The following is a 20,106-nucleotide window of genomic DNA, read 5'->3' as shown; positions in this document are numbered from 1 at the left end:
AATCTCTGTCTTCCTCTACAGTTCCTGCTTTCTACAGCTCCCTTCAGTACCAGGGAAGTCATTGCCTCATGTCTTAACAGATGTCCTACCATTCTGTCCCTTCTCTTTGTCTGTGTTTCCCACATATTCCTTTCTTCCCCAATTCTGTGCAGAACTTCCTCATTCCTTACCTTATCAGGCCACCTAATTTTCAACCTTCTTTTGTAGCACCACACTGTAAATGCTCAGATTATCTTATGTTCTGGTTTTGCCACAGTCTTTGTTTCACTACCATACAGTGCTGTGCTCCAAATGTACATTCTCAAATATCTCTTCCTCAAGTTAAGGCCTGTGTTAGATACTGGTTGACTTCCCTTGATCAGGAATGCCCTTTTTGCTAATGCTAGTCCGATTCTGATGTCATCCTTGCTCTGTCCATCTTTGGTTATTTTGCTGCCTAGGTAGTAGAATTCCATAACTTCATCTACTTAATGACCATCAATCCTAATGTTCAGTTTCTCACTAGTCTCATCTCTGCAACTTGTCATTACTTTGGTCTTTCTTTGATTTACTGTCAGTTTATATACTGTATTCATTAGACTGTTCATTCCATTCAGATGATGATGTAATTCTTCGTCACTTTAAATCAGGATAACATCATCATCAGCAAATAGTATCATTGATATCATTTCACCTTGAATTTTATTTCCAGTCCTGAACCTTTCTTTCAATTCCATCATTGTTTGTTTGATGTACAGATTGAACAGTAGGGCAAAACACTACAGCCTTATCTTACACCCTCTTTAATCTGAGCACTTCGTTCTGTCATCTGCCCTTATTATTCCCTCTTGGCTCTCATACATATCGTGTATTACCTGCGTCTCCCTATAGCTTTTATATATAATAGAGGGAAACAGTCCACGTGGGAAAAATATCTAAAAACATAGATGATGTAACTTACCAAACGAAAGTGCTGGCATGTTGATAGACACACAGACATACACACAAAATTCAAGCTTTCGCAACTGTTGAAACAGGGAAGTAGAGGGAAAGACAAAAGGATGTGGGTTTTAAGGGAGAGGGTAAGGAGTCATTCCAATCCCGGGAGTGGAAAGACTTACCTTACGGGGAAAAAAGGACGGGTGTGGGTGTGTGTGTGTGTGTGTGAGAGAGAGAGAGAGAGAGAGAGAGAGAGAGAGAGAGAGAGACCCGTCCTTTTTTCCCCCTAAGTTAAGTCTTTCCGCTCCTGGGATTGGAATGACTCCTTACCCTCTCCCTTAAAACCCACATCCTTCCGTCTTTCCCTCTCCTTCCCTCTTTCCTGATGAGGCAACAGTTTGTTGCGAAAGCTTGAATTTTGTGTGTGTGTTTGTGTGTCTATCGACCTGCCAGCGCTTTCGTTCGGTAAGTCACATTATCTTTGTTTTTAGATATATTTTACAATAGGTTTGTTTATAAATAAATAAATCTTCTGCTACCAGTCACGATTTTTCTTTATTTTACTATTCGCACGACGCGTTTCGAGAAATAATGCCCATTTTCAAGTGCATTTTTTGATGTGTGTTAAGCCATTTCTTTTGATGTTGTCAGTGTGTGTGAGTCTGCTTCATTTTGTGGACTTATGTATTACAGTAAAAGTCAACAAAATGAAGCAGACTCACACACACTGACAACATCAAAAGAAATGGCTTAACACACATCAAAAAACGCACTTGAAAATGGGAATTATTTCTCGAAATGCGTCGTGCGAATAGTAAAATAAAGAAAAATCGTGACTGGTAGCAGAAGATTTATTTATTTATAAACGAACCTATAACACATGTTCAATTTTCTTTTCTATCCTTCTGTGTATTATTCTTGTCAGCAACTTCAACGCATAAGCTGTTAAGCTGATCGTGCGATTAGTCTCGTACTTGCCAGTTCATGCAGTCTTCGGAATTGTGTAGATGATATTTTTCTGAAAGTCAGGTGGTATGTTCCCAGACTCATACATTCTACACACTAACTTCAGTAGTCATTTCGTTGCCACTGACCCCAATGATTTTAGAAATTCTGATGGATTTCTATGTATCCCTTCTGCCTTATTTGAACTTAAGCCCTCCAAAGTACTCTTAAATTCTGATTATAATATTGGATCCCCTATCTCCTCTAAATTCACTCAAATTTCTTGGTCTATCACATTGAACATACCTACCCCCCTCAGAGGCCTTCGGTGTACTCTTTTGACCTATCTGCTCTCTTCTCTGCATTTAACAGTGGAATTTTCATTGCACTCTTAACATTACCAACCTTCCTTTTAATTTATTCGAATGTTGTTTTGACTTATCTATATGTTGAGTTGGTCCTTCAAACTATTATTTCTTTTTAGCTATCTTCACATTTTTTCATGCAGCCATTTCATATTAGTTTCCCTGCACTCCCTACTTATGTTATTCCTCATTCTGCATTCCTGAATTTTCCTGACCATTTTTATACTTCCGTCTTTCATTGATCAACTTCAGCGTTTCTTCTGTTATGTATGGTTTCTTCACAGTTCAGTTCTTTGTATGTATCTTATTCTTGCCAACTTCCCTGACTGCCATTTTTAGAGATGTCCATTCCTCTTCAACTGTACTGCCAACTGAGCTATTCCTTATTGCTGTCTCTATAGCCTTTGAACTTAAAACCTAGTGCTGGTGTGGAGCAGGTGACAGAGGATTTAGGATCACTTTGCAAATATTTCACTAAGGAAGACACCGTGGTTATAGTGGGTAGGGCAGGTAACAGTATTGACAGAGATCCTGGGTACAGTATAGTGTGTGACCTGGTGAAGATTGCATCAGCATCGAAGCATACTAGTGTTGAGTTTGTATCTGTTCTTGGGCGCCATGACCGACCTAATTTGAACTCTTCTGTCAAGAGAGTTAATTTGGAGCTGGAATGGCTGCACATGTCGGGTGCGGGGTCACACATTGGTGTGGTTCATGTTGATTCTCTCAGTAGGTGGGATTATAGTAGGCATGGCCTTCACCTCAACAGGAAGGGGAAGGGTAAATTGGCTGGGGAAATAGCAGGAAAGTTAAAGGGGGAGGCACTGTCATGAGTGGTAAAATACCAGTGGTTATAGGATTCAGAAAAGACCCTTTTTTAGGGTAGGGAGGACAGAAAGCAAATTTTAAGAGAGGTTAGAACTGAGACAAACCTTCAGTTGGAGAAAAAAATCAAATAAACATAATTCCAGCTTATAACATCAGCATAAACAGCCATTGGTTAAGAATTTTCAACTGTCAGCAGATATTTTTAACTCCACCCAATTTTAACTCAATGAGAAATGTCAGCTATCTTTATTGCATCAAAATATTCGAGGACTGGGAAATAAAATTAATGAATTAACTATCCGCATAGATGAATTAGTCCTCAAACCCAGCTGACATAATCTGCCTCTCTGAACATCATGTGACCACTGGTATAGAACTTTTAAGTGTTACAGGGTTTAGGTTAGCATCTCACTTTTGTAGATCAGAAATGGAGAAAGGAGGAGTTGCCACATTCATCAGGAACTCTCATAAATTTAAGAACATAGACATTCATAAATTTTGCCTAGAACAGCATATGGAAGCATGTGCAATAGAATTAGAATTTCACAAAAAATCCTTCATAATATTAAGTGTATATCGAGCACCTGCAGGTAACTTTAATCTGTTTGTCAACCACCTTGAAGCTGTACTGGCCCATTTAACAACCAAAAACAAAGAAATAGTGGTTGCTGGTGATTTCAATGTAGATTTCCTTAAAGACTCTTCCAATAAGAACTTATTTGAGTTAGTAACACTATCATTCAACTTAATTCCAACTGTAAAGTTCCCCACTAGGATAGCCACTTGCTCACAAACAGCCATTGATAATATCTTTATAGAAAAGACCAATGAACAAAATTATATTACAAAACCAATAGTCAATGGCCTCTCAGACCATGACATGCAGTTCCTTCTGTTAAATGTTAATACTGAACAGGATATAAAATCTGTTAAATCGGAGCTCAAGAGGGTAATCAGTAAGCCAAAAATTGATTATTTTAGGACACTCCTCAGAGACATTCACTGGACTGATGTTTACAGTGCTCATGGCATGAATGAAAAATATAACATTTTTGCTAATAAAGTGCTTACCTTATTCGAACACTGCTTTCCCCCAAAACTTACCAGTGTTAGAGCAAAGTCTTCAAAGAAGCCATGGATTACTCAAAGAAGCCATGGATTACTTGAGGAATAGGGGTATCTTGTAAAACAAAAAGATAACTGTATCTGTCAATCCGAAACATTTCCAATGTTGATGCTATAGCACATTACGAGAAATACTGCAAAATATTAAAGACTGTAATACGGATGTCAAAGCAAATATATTACAAGGAAAAGATAGTCATATCAGATAACAAAATAAAGACAATATGGGATATAGTGAAGGAGGAGACCGGTAGAACCAGACATGAAGAGGAACAAATAGCATTAAGAGTAAATGATACATTGGTGACAGATGTGTATAGTGTTGCAGAACTTTTTAACAAACATTTTATAACTGTTACTGAAAAGATGGGGTTCTCAGGTTCAGTAGATGCTGCTATGGATTACCTTAGACCAGACATTTCAAGTAACTTCCATAATATGAATTTGACCCTCACTACCCCAACAGAAATAATGTCCATCATAAAATCTTTAAAATCAAAAACATCTAGTGGGTATGATGAAATATCAACAAAGTTAATTAAAGAATGTGATTCTGAGCTAAGTAACATATTAAGCTATCTGTGTAACCAGTCGTTTATTAGTGGAATATTTCCTGAATGGCTGAAATATGTTGAAGTTAAGCCACTGTTTAAGAAGGGAGATAAAGAAATAGCATCAAATTTCCGTCCAATTTCACTGTTGCCAGCATTCTCAAAAATTTTCGAAAAAGTAATGTACAGTCGTCTTTATAACCATCTTATCTCAAATAACATACTGTCAAAGCCACAGTTTGGATTTCTAAAAGGTTCTGATATTGAGAAGGCTATCTACACTTACAGTGAAAATGTGCTTAATTCATTAGACAAAAAATTTCAGGCAACTGGCATATTTTGTGATCTGTCAAAGGCATTTGACACTGTAAATCACAATATCCTTTTAAGTAAACTAGAATATTATAGTATAACAGGAAATGCTGCAAAATGGTTCAAATTTTATATCTCTGGCAGGAAACAAAGGGTGTTATTAGGAGAGAGACATGTATCAAGCTATCAGGCATCATCCAACTGGGAACTAATTACATGTGGGGTCCCACAAGGTTCCATTTTGGGCCCTTACTTTTCTTGTGTATATCAATGACCTTTCATCAGTAACATTGCCAGATGCCAAGTTTGTTTTGTTTGCCGATGATACCAACATTGCAATAAATAGCAAATCAAGTGTAGTCTTAAAAAGATCAGCCAATAAAATATTTGTGGACATTAATCACTGGTTCCTAGCCAATTCTTTGTCACTAAACTTTGAAAAAACACACTACATGCAGTTCAGAACTTGTAATGGGTGTCCCAAGAGTATATGTCTAACATACGATGACAAGAAGATAGAAGAAGTGGACAGTGTTAAATTCTTGGGATTACAGCTTGATAATAAATTCAACTGGGAGGAGCACACCACAGAACTGCTGAAGCGTCTTAACAAATCTCTGTTTGCAATGCGAATTTTGTCAGACACAGGGGATATAAAAATGAAAAAGCTGGCATACTATGCTTACTTTCATTCCATAATGTCATATGGGATTATTTTTTGGGGTGATTCATCAAGCCAAGCTAAAGTTTTCCAGGCACAAAAACGTGCAGTGAGAGTTATATGTGGTGTGAACTCAAGAACATCCTGCAGAAGCCTGTTTAGGGAACTAGGGATACTAACTACTGCTTCCCAATATATTTATTCCTTAATGAAATTTGTCATTAAAAATATCACTTTTTCAAACCAACAGCTCAATTCATGGAATCAATATTAGAAATAAGAATAATCTTCACAAGGATTTAAAGTCGCTTAGTCTTGTACAAAAAGGTGTGCATTATTCAGGAACACACATTTTCAAGAACCTGCTAGCAGCCATAAAAAGCTTAACAACCAATGAAATTCAGTTTAAGAGAAGCCTAAAGGATTTATTGGTGGCCAACTCCTACTCCATTGATGAATTTCTTAGTAAAACCAACTGATCTGTATATAAGTACTACATAACTTCTGCACAATTTCAGTGCAGTAATGTGTTCATTGTAAATAAGTATTACAGTAGTTGTATTACCTTATAAGTAAATAAAAAGCTTTATTTTAAATTCAGTGCATTAGTATTTGTAAAATGACTCTTAGTGTTCATTAAAAAATGACCATCATTCCACTTGGGACCTGTGGAATGGTACATTAGCTGATTTGTTTTAGTTGTAAATATTTGTCATGTATTGTTGTTTTTCTGACACGTTCCACATCCTGGAGGACCTCCTTACTACGGATCAATTGGAATGAAAGTAAATCTAATCTAATCTAAAAACTTAATTAGTCATTCCTTAGTAATTCCATAGTCCACTTCTTTGCCTATTGATTCTGTTTGACTACTGTCATAAACTTCAGCCTACTCTTCATCACTACTTCATTGCGATCTGAGTCTATATCTGCTACTGGGTACAGCTCCCAGTACTTACTGCCGACCTCAGGGAAGATCAGTTTGGATTCCGTAGAAACGTTGGAACACTTGGGGCAATACTGACCTTAAGACTTATCTTAGAAGAAAGGTAAAGGAAAGGCAAACCTATGTTTCTAGCATTTGTATACATAGAGGAAAGCCTTTCACAATGTTGACTGGAATACTCTTTCACATTCTGAAGGTGGCAGGGGTAAAATACATGGAGCGAAAGGCTATTTACAATTTGTACAGAAACCAGATGGCAGTTATAAGAGTCGAGGGGCATGAAGGGAAGCCGTGGTTGGGAAGGGAGTGAGACAGGGTTGTGGCCTATCGCTGACATTATTCAATCTGTATATTGAGCAAGCAGTAAAGGAAACAAAAGAAAAATTCGGAATAGGTATTAAAATTCATGGAGAACAAATAAAAACTTTGAGATTTAATGATGACATTGTAATTCTGTCAGACAGCAAAGGACCTGGGAGAGCTGCTCAACGGGATGGACAGTGTCTTTGAAAGGAGGATATAAGATAAACAACAACAAAAGCAAAATGCGGATAATGGAATGTAGTCGAATTAAATAGGGTGATGTTGTGGGACTTAGATTAGGAAATGAGACGCTTAAAGTAGTAAATGAGTTTTGCTATTTGGGGAGCAAAATAACTGATGATGGTTGAAGTAGAGAGGATATAAAATGTGGACTGGCAATGGCAAGGGAAGTGTTTCTGAAGAAGAGACATTTGTTAACATAGAGTACAGATTGTGTCAGGAAGTCTTTTCTCAAAGTATTTGTATGGAAGCGAAACATTGATGTTAAATAGTTTAGACAAGAAGAGAATAGAAGCTTTCGAAATGTGGTGCTACAGAAGAATGCTGAAGATTAGATGGGTACATCACATAACTAATGAGGAGGTACTGAATAGAATTGGGGAGAAGAGGAGTTCGTGGCACAACTTGACCAGAAGAAGGGATCGGTTGGTAGGACATGTTCTGAGGCCTCAAGGGATCACCAACTTAGTACTGGAGGGCAGCGTGGAGGGTAAAAATCGTAGAGGGAGACAGAGATGAATACACTAAGCAGATTCAGAAGGATGTAGGCTGCAGTAGGTACTGGGAGATGAAGAAGCTTGCACAGGATAGAATAGCATGGAGAGCTGCATCAAACCAGTCTCTGGACTGAAGTAGTTGTTGTGGTCTGAAGTCCTGAGACTGGTTTGATGCAGCTCTCCATGCTACTCTATCCTGTGCAAGCTTCATCATCTCCCAGTACTTACTGCAACCTACATCCTTCTGAATCTGTTTCGTGTATTCATCTCTTGGTATCCCTCTATGATTTTTACTCTACACGCTGCCCTCCAATTCTGGACTCAAGACCACAACAATAATAATGCAGTGCTTTCCATTCCCTTCTGATTCCTCATGCTGTTAATCATTGCTGATGCTTCTGCCTCTAGGGGCAGTTTCCCACCCCAAGGACAAGAGAATACCCTGAACTTCTGACCACCCTCCGGCTTCTTTGACAAGGCCGTTGGCAGAATGAGCGTGACTTCTTATGTCGGAAGTCTTCGGCCGCCAATGCTGATTGTTAGACTATTCATCACTATTGAGGATGATTAGAGGGCTGTGCATATCAAGGAAGCATCATTCAATTTATTATGCAGAGCCCAGTAATCATTATTTTGGTGATTGGATCACACTTCAAGATGATGATGGATGAAAATGGCGTCCATGTTGTTAGCATATGGCTGTAAGAGGCAGGAATAATCTAAATGAAATAGCCTGAATAAAATTTTTTCAAGCAATAGAACGAAAAATCTGTAAGTTAAAATATTTTATTTTTTATTCGTTGATTAGTTTTGGGCTAAGACCCGCTTTCAAATCAACATAGTAAAGTTGAAAATGGCATTTCTGAAGATGTAAAATGTGTAATGTACATTTACAGTTCATACAGAAATGCAGTTTAAGTAGGTGGGCTGCAGAAGTGCACTTCAAAAGTTATAGTTTAGAGTACAGACTGGTGACAGGACTATGCATAGGACCAAACTTCAGAATAAGAATGCAAAGATAATGCACTAATAGCTAAGTCACTATTTCACTCCCTTAGGTAGGGGACAGCTACCTGCCTTGGCACTTTCATTGTGAAAATTACCAAAGTATTTTTGAGGAAATTAGCACGAGAACCTTAACACACACAGAGTCATTAAATATGTTTCCCAGAGATTTCCGGTGCACATAGAATGTAGGTAACATTCAATAGTTTATGGTGTATATCAGTAAATAAGGAGGATACGTTCCAACAATAAAGTAAATTACTTATCTATTTTGTGTAACATTCACTAAAAATCTTCTTTACTGGAGTAATTGGCCAGTCACTTAAAACCCTCATATGCAATGTCTGGTCTTGGACCTTGAGCCAAATGCAGGAGTGACCCAATGCCTTGCTGATCAGGAATGAAATGTATCAAAAGTTGTTCTTCATCTGTCAGCTGTTCTTCCCAATTTTTTGTCTCCCTGCAGCTTCAGACCAGGTTTGAGTGAATGTGTGACTGGATTGAAATCTTCCATAACAAATATCTTGAGTATGTTTGCTGAATATTTACTTGCTAATCATCCATTGTTTTCTGTTTCACATTATCTTCTAGTGAACACACGGAGTTCACCAAGCTATTTAGTCTCCAACTGATCATTCAATCCTTTCTTCAATTATTTCTTCCACCTATTATTTCTTTTCGAGTAGTCGATAAATTTGTCTGAATAAGTGACCAGAACAAGTATAATTTGCTTCTCAGTTAGGATATAAATGCAAAGATTTCTTTTCAGAGTTCCTCAGCTTCATTAAAAAAATGTGAGATGTAGCTTCTGATAGCAAACAAGTGATGCTATTTGAGACCATGAATTGCCTTCTTCAGTTTGCAAACATTAGTTGCCTTACTCTCCTTTAAGTAACCCCTGGGTTGAGGAATGTAAGCTTTCAGATAACCATATAGGAATGTGGATTGAACATCCATGTGTTCCATGTCAAGATCAAATTTGGCTGCTAAGGCTAACAGGGTAAAAAATGAACAACCAGGAACAGAAATGAATGTTTCATCAGAGTCCACTCCTGCTATCTGGGAATAACCCTTTGAACAAAATGACCTGATATCAATTTTTTGAATCATCTGATGTTTCTTAGACGTGCCAATATCCATTTAGAATTGATTTCTTTTGTTGAGTGTAAACTGGCCATAGTCAGTGTTTCTTTTGAGTGATGGATGTCATTTACGGCTTCGTTTCATTTTTAACAACTTGTTGCTTTTTCATATGAATTTGGCTCACAAATACTAGCAAATAAAGTAAAATCACCAGTAAAATATTTGGGATTCAGTTCAGTTTAATGTGATTTTCTGATGGCACAGGGTCTGTATCTGATGGAACCGCTGAAAAGAGCGAGAACTGCTGAAAAGAGCGAGAACTGCTGAAAAGAGCGAGAACTGCTGAAAAGAGCGAGAACTGCTGAAAAGAGCGAGAACTGCTGAAAAGAGCGAGAACTGCTGAAAAGAGCGAGAACTGCTGAAAAGAGCGAGAACTGCTGAAAAGAGCGAGAACTGCTGAAAAGAGCGAGAACTGCTGAAAAGAGCGAGAACTGCTGAAAAGAGCGAGAACTGCTGAAAAGAGCGAGAACTGCTGAAAAGAGCGAGAACTGCTGAAAAGAGCGAGAACTGCTGAAAAGAGCGAGAACTGCTGAAAAGAGCGAGAACTGCTGAAAAGAGCGAGAACTGCTGAAAAGAGCGAGAACTGCTGAAAAGAGCGAGAACTGCTGAAAAGAGCGAGAACTGCTGAAAAGAGCGAGAACTGCTGAAAAGAGCGAGAACTGCTCAGATGGCCCAAGCTAGCACAAAGGAAAGAATGGAGAGCTGAAAGGTGGAAGGAATAAATAGAAGGGGAAATAAACTTCAAGATAACTTCGTAGAAATCGAAGAGGAAATACATTATGGTGAGATGGGAGAGATGATGATATAAGAATAATTTGACAGAACATTGAAAAACCTAAGTAAAAAAAGTCCCTGGAGTAGATGCCATCACCCCAAAATGACTGAAAGCTTTGTGAGAGCCAACCGTGATGGAAGTGTTACACCTAATGTGAAGGATTTGAGACAGGCAGAATATCCTCAAATTTAAAGGAGTAAATGGTACAAACCATTACATTAATCAGCCATGACTGCAAAATATTTGCATGATCTGCTAACAGAAGGATGGGAAAAATGGTGAAGCTAACCTCCTGCAAAATAAATGCAGGTTGTGAAGAAATGTAGAACCATAAGAAGCAATAATTACCCTATGACTTAAATTGCAAGAAAGACTGATGAAAGGTGAACTTAGATTTATAGCATTTGTGGATTTAAAGAAAGCTTTTGACAAAGCCAACTAGAATATGCTCTCCAAAATTACATAGGCAACAGGTATAAAATACTGGGAATAACAGATAATTTGCACAGAAATGAGATGGCCATTAGAAATTGAAGGACATGGAAGGGATGTGGCAGTTCCAAAGTGAGGCAGGACATCAGCATATCCTCAATGTTACTAAATTTATTCATGGAGCAAACACCAAAGAAACAAAGTAAAAATTTGGAAAAGATTAGTTTGGGGAGAAGAAATAAAAACTAAGACGTGCTGATTTAATTTCACAAGAGATGGCGTAGGACTTTAAAGAGCAGTTAAGTGAAATGGATGGTGTCTTGAAAAGAGGGTACAAGATGAACGTAAACAGAAGTTTTTCAAAAGTAATGGAATTTAGTTAAATTCATCAGATGTTGCTGAAAGAATAAGGAAATGGGACACTAAAAGTAGATAAATTTTGCTATTTGCCTAGCAAAATAATTAACAAAAGCTGAAATAGAAAGGATATAAGATATAGGATACAGACGGATGACAGGAAGAAATGCACATCTGAGGAAGAGGAATTCATTGCATCTAAAATAAATTTCGCTGAAGTGCATCAGTGTTTGGAAGTGAAATGTGGGTGATACACGAGTCAAACAAAAAGAGAATAACTAAATTTTAAAAAATGTAGTGCTGGGATGGGCAGCAGCCAGGGAAGTTACTTTAGTATGTAACATTATTGATATTAACTGCTCCAATTCTATTTAGTTTTATTTCCAGTAGATGAACTGATAGGTGCTTAAACAATTCTAAATGATGAAGTTAACACAACTGAAGTTACTTTTCAAGTATATTTATAACATATCACATTAAAAAATACCAGCTTGCAGATACTAAGTTCCATAATCATCACAAAAGTGGTAAACAATGCACAGAGACAAAGAGCAATCAAATTTGAATAAAGAGAGCATGTTCCTAATTATTTGAGTACAGATAAACTACTCATACTATGGCATTATTTCAGCATCTGTTTGTGTAAGAATATTTTATAAAACATTAAAATACAGATCTCCTACAAAATCAACATAACTCAAGAATGATACGTAATACCCAGGGTGTTTCAAAAAGAACATACGTATTTTGAATGCATATATTCATCAAACTTTAAGACATGTGAATATGAAACTTTACACACATATTTACAAACCTCTCAAGTTCAGATTACAGATGTTCAATGTGTCCTCCATCAGTGACACAAACAACATCACATCAATACTCAAATTCCTCCCACACTCAGGTAAGCCCATCCTTCTTCACTGATGTTATGGCAGTATGGGTCCAGTTCTTCAACTTTTCTGGGTTCTGTGGGAGTGGTGGTACATAAACATTGTCTTTAATGAAACCCCACAGGAGGAAGTCAGAGGGTGTCAAATCCAGTAACTGTGGAGCCCAACTGAGACTTGCTAAATTGCCAGCTCCTTGATGACTGATCAAACGGTTCAGTAGGGTTTCATTCAGATATTAACACACTTGACGACTCGAGTGAGGGTGTGGTGTGTCTTGTTAAAAAATGAAGTTGTCTTCAAGCAGCCTCAGAAACAACCAGTTTGGTAACATAGTGAGATACTGCTGACTGTTAACCATGTTTCTGTCGAAGAAGAATGGGCTGTAAACAGATGATCAGGATACATCGCCCAAAACACACATACTTCGGAATAATCTCATACGTGTTCAGTGGCTGCGTATGGGTTCTGCAAGCCCCAAATTTGGATGTTGTGCTTATTTACCTGACCACTAACATAGAAAGTCTCATCACTGAACTTGATGCGTTGTGTGAAAGTGTTACCATTGTCAATAGCATCTAGAATCTCATTACAGAATGCCACACGTTTGTGTTTGTCATCAGGACACAGAGTTTGTGACAGCTGTGACTTGCACGGCTTCATAACCAACCATCATCTCAAAACATGCCAAATTGTTATTCTAGGCAGTTGTAACTCCCGACTGGCATGATGAATTGATTTTGAAGGACTATGTTGGAAAGCATTGTGAATTTGTGCAACATTTTCTTCAGAAACACGAGGGTGGCCGGGACACTTTCCTTTACATACGCATTCTGTATCTAGAAACTGTCGATACCATCTGTGAATGTTCCAGCCAGTTGGAGGATCAACTTGGTACCTCAACCTGAAACATCTTTGCACTGTAATCACGGAATTTCACTCCTCAACTTGAGAACACACAATGATTTCTGCTGCGGAGTATTTATTTTAACATATGATGGTTACCAAGCAAAACAGCAGACAACTGACATCTAGCGGCTATTAATAAAAACTAGGCTATGTACTCACTTCTCCAATAGCAGAGTCGAGACACAGCGATGGATAGTTTGGGCAAAATAATACTTTGTAAGATGTATATTCTTTTTGAAACACCCTGTACATTCACATTTGGCAATGAAGCTATTTCATTCAACTATAGACTCTTACTTTCTAAAAAGGGCATAAATATTAAAATTTTTCTAGGGGTTTCTCTTCATACAGTGTAGCAAAACACACACAAATTTTTATAGGAACTCTAATACTGAAATTGAAATATTTTGTTAACACATACAAGTGTTGGATGCAGAAAATTTTGAGCTACTAAACAGTAACACCAAATTCCTGAGAGGTTGGTGTTTTAAAATGTGAATGATTATGCAATAACATTCTTCTTCCTGATTTCAAAAATGTAGTAAAAAGTTGCTATGATCTGGCAATATAATACAGAAATAGGTCTTCAAAATGATACAGTTTCAAGTACATGTGGTTTCATGATACATACATATAACGTACGTACGTGTGTGTGTGTGTGTGTGTGTGTGTGTGTGTGTGTGTGTTTATTTATTTATTTATTTATCCACATTCTGTGTTTTGATTTAAGGCTTGTCGAGGAGAGGAAGTGGACTCTGGTGTGAGGTTAGTTCGCTCAAGAACTCAGACTGACTCATCCCAAGAGGCGTACAAAATTCCAGCACATGCGGATTTTTTAATTGCTTACAGCTCTGCTGAAGGTAAGCATATCCTCATATTTTTAAGATACTGCCTACCAGATAGTTGCTATATACTTCCATGTGATAAAATTTTCTGTTCTTATCATCATGTAAATAAAATTACAGGCTTTTATTCGTGGCGAAACCCTGAAAGTGGTACGTGGTTCATCCAGTGCTTGTGTGAAGAACTTATGGCCCATGCTTCCACAATGGATCTCCTTAGGGTTCTAACACGTACTGCACGGAAAGTTGCAGTGGAATTTGAATCATTTAATGATGTTGTTTTATGGCAACATGAGAAGAAGCAAGTTCCATCTGTCACGACGATGCTTATACGAGATGTGTACTTTCGTCCTAAAAAATGATCATTTTCATAGTTAATTTATACAAAATCATCACAATGTTGCTCAAATTCACTTCAAAGCTTCATAGAAAATTGGGTGTTTGATATAATTTGAGAATTTATATTGGAACAATTGCCACCTGCCATGACGTTTTAATACATGTGTTCATATAAAACTTGTGATCCTAAATGCGTGATCTCATTTCGTTTTTCTGGCTGTGAATAATACAACTTGATTGTGTAAACAGATTATACAGCGACAGAAATATTTATTCAAATGAAATGACTGAGGAAATAAGTTGCTTTTGCCTATTAAGATTTTTATTCAGAATCTTTCATGAGGTTACCTTCTTATTACCATTAGAGAATTTTGTTGTTTTTTCCTTTTTCTGTGTAAGATCAACTATTATTACAGAAACTGTTTAAGTTTTTGATTGTTAAGCTATGTCTTTAATAAAGAAATTTTGAAGAGTTTTTTAAATCTGATTTTTCAATTCTATCCCAAAATACTCCATAATTCTATAAACATCTGTATGGAATAAATGTAAGTACTCCTTCATAAAGACCTCAGTGATAACAAGGAAGGTGTGGCCGAGCGGTTCTAGACGCTATAGTCTGGAACCGTGCGACCACTATGGTCGCAGGTTCGAATCCTGCCTCGGGCATGGATGTGTGTGATGTCCTTAGGTTAGTTAGGTTTAAGTAGTTAGTCCCATAGTGCTCAGATCCATTTCAACCATTTGATAACAAAGAAAATTTATAAACCTGTTTTCATAGGTATCCAAATTGAAATTACCTTTCCCTTGTACTGAATGTGATAGTCTAAACATGTATAAAGTCTTACTTTTACATTTAATAAGTGTGTAAATCAGTTGTGAACTAGAAGCTGAAACATCTAAATTCCCAGAACAAAAGCTATAATATGGTAGATAACTCTCTCTCACACACACACACACACACACACACACACACACACACACACACATCCATCCACACATACAGACACAAGCAGACATATTTAAAGACCCATATATATATATTTGACAAAAAGTTCAACAGTGGGAGATCATCCAGCATATAAAATAAAGGAAAAGATAGAGATAAGAGGCGTCCAGAAGCAAAATGCAGTGACTGCCAAAGAACAGTGTTTTCAGGAAACTCAAGACTTCTTACCTCCTTTGTATGGCAGATAATTAAAGTTCCTTTCCATCATAGATTTATGTTTACATGAGTATAATATTTCTGACAATCCCTGAACTATTTAGCTTTTCTTTTTCTAGTCGCAACATAAAAGAATTTTGATTCACCAAGTTCCGCATCTGTTTCCACGGATCCATAGAGTTCTGCTTCTGTAGAGTTGAATGTACATATATTATCATAATGCAGCAGTACGCCTTAATACTGACATAAATGAGAAAAGAATTTAATGATTGATTGTGACTGTTATTACAAGAGATGTGACATTAAACAAAAGTATTAAAGCAGTTAAAATGTCATAAGCTTAAGTTCTGTTATGTACCATCTAAATTCTCTGAATGTACATATAAAGAAGTTCTCCTCTGCATTTTTCATATCTGTTATATTCTTGTAGAAAGGAAGATATTAGTTTTCTTCCCAAGTCTGCCAGAAATCCTATTTGAACTGTAAATCAATGTCTCACTTTTCTTCCTTTAAGGCTCTGCCAATTCGGATAACATTTGATTCTACGGACAAGTAGGTTTGCCCTGTCTGCATATCCCTCTCTCCGGCCAGTGTCTATGCTGTAGGCACTTTACCTCTTACTAGTGTGTTTCCAAGTTTACTTCTGGTGGTAATAGCTAGTTCTACTGGGCCAAATCTGAAGTGTGTCTGACTGGGTGGCTTACTGATATAAGCAACTGGATGCTTCCAATACCAACTGTCAACATCTGTTATTAATTGTAAAGCTATTTCTTTGTCTTTGAACACTTCACTGTAGTCACTGAGGGCCTTACCTGTTCATCCAAAATTTGGGGCCACAGAAGCAGCCTCCAATCCGTATCAACCACTTGTGATGGAACAGAGGAAGGCCATGCAAAACGGCTGAAAACCAACATACACAAAATACAGCCAACTCCCATTCGGCACTCACTGCCAGGTGGTCTGAACATCATGGAGATATATGAAAGCTAAAACTGATTCTGCAGTGCCTCAAACCATGGATGAGAGCCGTCATCATTTTGAGGCCTGCAGGAGACAGGGAGAGTTCAACTCTCAAATGTCAAAGATTTCAGGAAGGCCGCAAGTGCGGCAGCAGAGCTCTTGGTTCCTTTCTGCATTCATGCTTTTGTTCCAGACAGTCTCATGAAAGCAGTCTTCAAGGGTTTCCCAAAAGTGCACAGATCCTGACCTCTTAAAGATCTGGAGGAGAGGACAACAGATTTGGTGTGTGTGTGTGTGTGTGTGTGTGTGTGTGTGTGTGTGTGTGTGTGTGTGTGTGTGTGTGTGTGGGGTCGTCAAATCCACCTTTACTCCAGGTAGTAGTCAATAAGAATCAGGAGAAAAAAGGAGCCTGTTTTTGGTGAAGAGGTGGCATATACTCAGGTCAGTGTTTTATGTCTATGGAACAAGGAAGGCTTGCCCCAGTGCATTTGCTGTCAAGGACTTGAATATATGTGGAGTGCTGCTGTACTTCACTGAGGAATGTGTGAGGTGTGCAGGCAAATATGCTAGTGTAAGATGTTCCTTGTCCAAGAGACACCCTCCCAAGCGCAAGAACTGTGAAGGCCCACAAGCACGAGCTACTGTGGCTGTGAAGTGCCTTAGGCTGCAGTACCCTGCCAATATGGAGTCCCACTCAAGGAGGAGGCTGACCGTTAAATACCTAGGTCCAGGTGCACAGATGCCTGCCAGGCCATCTAATACAGCAACAAGTGTACGATCATACAAGGGCAAGCACACCAGAGGAACAGAGATCGACCTCCCAGGTGGAAAATCCACTACCCTGACGAAGACGCCATCACCATGACAGGCATGCACTACTATCATCATCTGCACTGACATTGTGCACTTCCAGGTGACACAATCTGCCATGGCCAATTAAGACCTTGCTGCAGTTGTTGCACCAGTGTTCACAGCATTTGAACAAGTCTCACTCTTGGCCAAGAAGCTGTGAAGAGTTTCTGAGGCAGTAATGTTCACTGCCCAAGCAACACAGCCATCTACACAACAGGCAGTACCATAAGATTACTCCTAATGCACTCAACATTCAGAGTCCTGATGTCAGGCCAGCCGAGGTCTACATTGCACTGTCGGCACCACTGCCAGTTGCAAATGACACAAAACACCTGAAGTGAAAACAAAGGAGACGAACAAAATAAAGTGAAGGCACACAAAAATTTGTATTGCGGAATGGGGAGATGACACCATGTGGCAGTTTTCCACAGCCAGGGGCGGAAAGGAAAATTGTGAAAAACCTAACGCATCAGTGTAAATTACGTACTGTTTACAGGTGTGCTCATTATGAAGTTCTAACCATTTCTGTGCAGTGATGCAGCACAAAATAAAAGAGTTGATGATTTAATCTTACCTCATACATTTTGCTGTTCCTGTTCTAGTGAAAAGGATTTGCTGGTTTTTTACAGATCTCTCCCTTCTGGTATTAATGATTATGGAGCAAATAACACTCTCTTGATATTTTATGCAACAAATACAACGTAAATGCTTTCCATGCACTCAGAAAGATGCTATGCAAAGAAAAACGCACTTGTATGGCTAAGTAACAGCCAGTGTGCTGCTGTACTTTGTTTCACGGTAGCACGCAGCAGTGACAACTTCATGAAATTCACACTCAGGCTCGAAACTAATGTTCATGAACCAATAAGCTGGAAAAGCAGTGTTATTCACACAAAAGACATAATTTACACAAAATTGGCATCATCAAATCTTGTAGATAATGGCATTTGTTTAGGGTGTATGAAGTTTTGCTACTTCATCATGCAATGGATTCACTCAGTTTTGTTTTGCAACCAGAAGTAGGGACAGACTTAAGCACCTGTAGCCTATTTTGCTGGTACGTTTTTGGTCAGTTGCAAGCTGTTTTGTTCATGTATTAAAAGTGTAATCAATAGATGGCAGTAAAGAGCATAAAGTGGAGGCAACAACTCAATTTTGAGAAAAAGCAGATTTACTGCAGTTGTCGGGAATTATGTACCTCATTCTGCTCGCTATTTGTCTAACTTTAAAATGAAGTTTCTGCCTTACAAAAACAGAGGCTATGTAAATCGATGAAATACAAAATGCCATTTACACTTACCATAACACTAGAAGCAATGGGAAACAATCCAGTGAGGAAATTATACTAACATAAAATAAACCTGCCAACTGTCAAGAGCTATCTAGGCAAATGAACACTGCAACAAACAAAATATTTGGGTTTGTAGGGATAAAAATGAGAATAAAGTTTGATGAAGAGTGTGAAAAAGTGGTAATAGTGAGATTAGAAAAAAAATCAAAAGTTCTGAACATGATGAACAGTTTAAACAGACAAGTAAAGAAGCATCTAGGATAACATGGAAAACTAAGACTTTATTTTAAAAATTGCAACTTTCTGAAATTAAAGAAAATTCACAAATAATTCCAGAAGTTTCTATTCAGGAACAAACTGAAGGGTACAAACCACAAAGTACAAAGAATGAAAGAGCTAGAATCGGCTTCAGTTACACTCAGGTATGAAATACTAGCAAAGTACAGGTTATTACAAATGATTGAAGCGATTTCACAGCTCTACAATAACGTTATTATTTGAGATATTTTCACAATGCTTTGCACACACATACAAAAACTCAAAAAGTTTTTTAGGCATTCACAAATGTTCGATATGTGCCTCTTTAGTGATTCGGCAGACATCAAGCCGATAATGAAGTTCCTCCCACAGTCGGCGCAGCATGTCCCAATCAATGAGTTCGAAAGCATTGTTGATGCAAGCTCGCAGTTCTGGCACGTTTCTTGGTAGAGGTGGTTTAAACACTGAATCTTTCACATAACCCCCCAGAAAGAAATCGCATGGGGTTAAGTCGGGAGAGCGTGGGGGCCATGACATGAATTGCTGATCATGATCTCCTCCACGACCGATCCATCGGTTTTCCAATCTCTTGTTTAAGAAATGCCGAACATCATGATGGAAGTGCAGTGGAGCACCATCCTGTTGAAAGATGAAGTCGGCGCTGTCGGTCTCCAGTTGTGGCATGAGCCAATTTTCCAGCATGTCCAGATACACGTGTCCTGTAACTTTTTTTCCGCAGAAGAAAAAGGGGCCATAAACTTTAAACCTTGAGATTGCACAAAGCACGTTAACTTCTGGTGAATTGCGAATTTGCTGCACGAATGCGTGAGGATTCTCTACCACCCAGATTCGCACATTGTGTCTGTTCACTTCACCAGTAAGAAAAAATGTTGCTTCATCACTGAAAACAAGTTTCGCACTGAACGCATCCTCTTCCATGAGCTGTTGCAACCGCGCCGAAAATTCAAAGCATTTGACTTTGCCATCTGGTGTCTGGGCTTGTAGCAATTGTAAACGGTAAGGCTTCTGCTTTAGCCTTTTCCGTAAGATTTTCCAAACAGTCAGCTGTGGTACGTTTAGCTCCCTGCTTGCTTTATTCATCGACTTCCACGGGCTACGCGTGAAACCTATCCGCACGCGTTCAACCGTTTCTTTGCTCACTGCAGGCCGACCCGTTGATTTCCCCTTACAGAGGCATCC

At 38.3% G+C, this 20,106-nt stretch overlaps 1 protein-coding gene across 3 annotated transcripts in view; it reads left to right on the top strand.

Annotated features, from left to right (window-relative positions):
- The window catches only part of LOC126237249 (caspase-1-like), a 195,151-nt gene extending 180,286 nt beyond the window's left edge, over window positions 1–14,865 (top strand). For all 3 annotated transcript variants that reach the window (XM_049947164.1, XM_049947162.1, XM_049947165.1), the window contains 2 exons: window positions 13,933–14,062; window positions 14,168–14,865. In XM_049947164.1, coding sequence (XP_049803121.1) covers window positions 13,933–14,062; window positions 14,168–14,406 — 369 coding nt within the window. In that variant the 3' untranslated portion in view covers window positions 14,407–14,865. The remainder of the gene's footprint in view (window positions 1–13,932; window positions 14,063–14,167) is intronic.
- Window positions 14,866–20,106: the final 5,241 nt, after the last annotated feature.

This window comes from Schistocerca nitens, chromosome 2 (genome assembly GCF_023898315.1).
Source record: "Schistocerca nitens isolate TAMUIC-IGC-003100 chromosome 2, iqSchNite1.1, whole genome shotgun sequence".
NCBI classification, from domain to species: domain Eukaryota; kingdom Metazoa; phylum Arthropoda; class Insecta; order Orthoptera; family Acrididae; genus Schistocerca; species Schistocerca nitens.
Note: the sequence above shows the minus strand (reverse complement) of the source record. Positions and strands in the feature narration are given on the sequence as shown.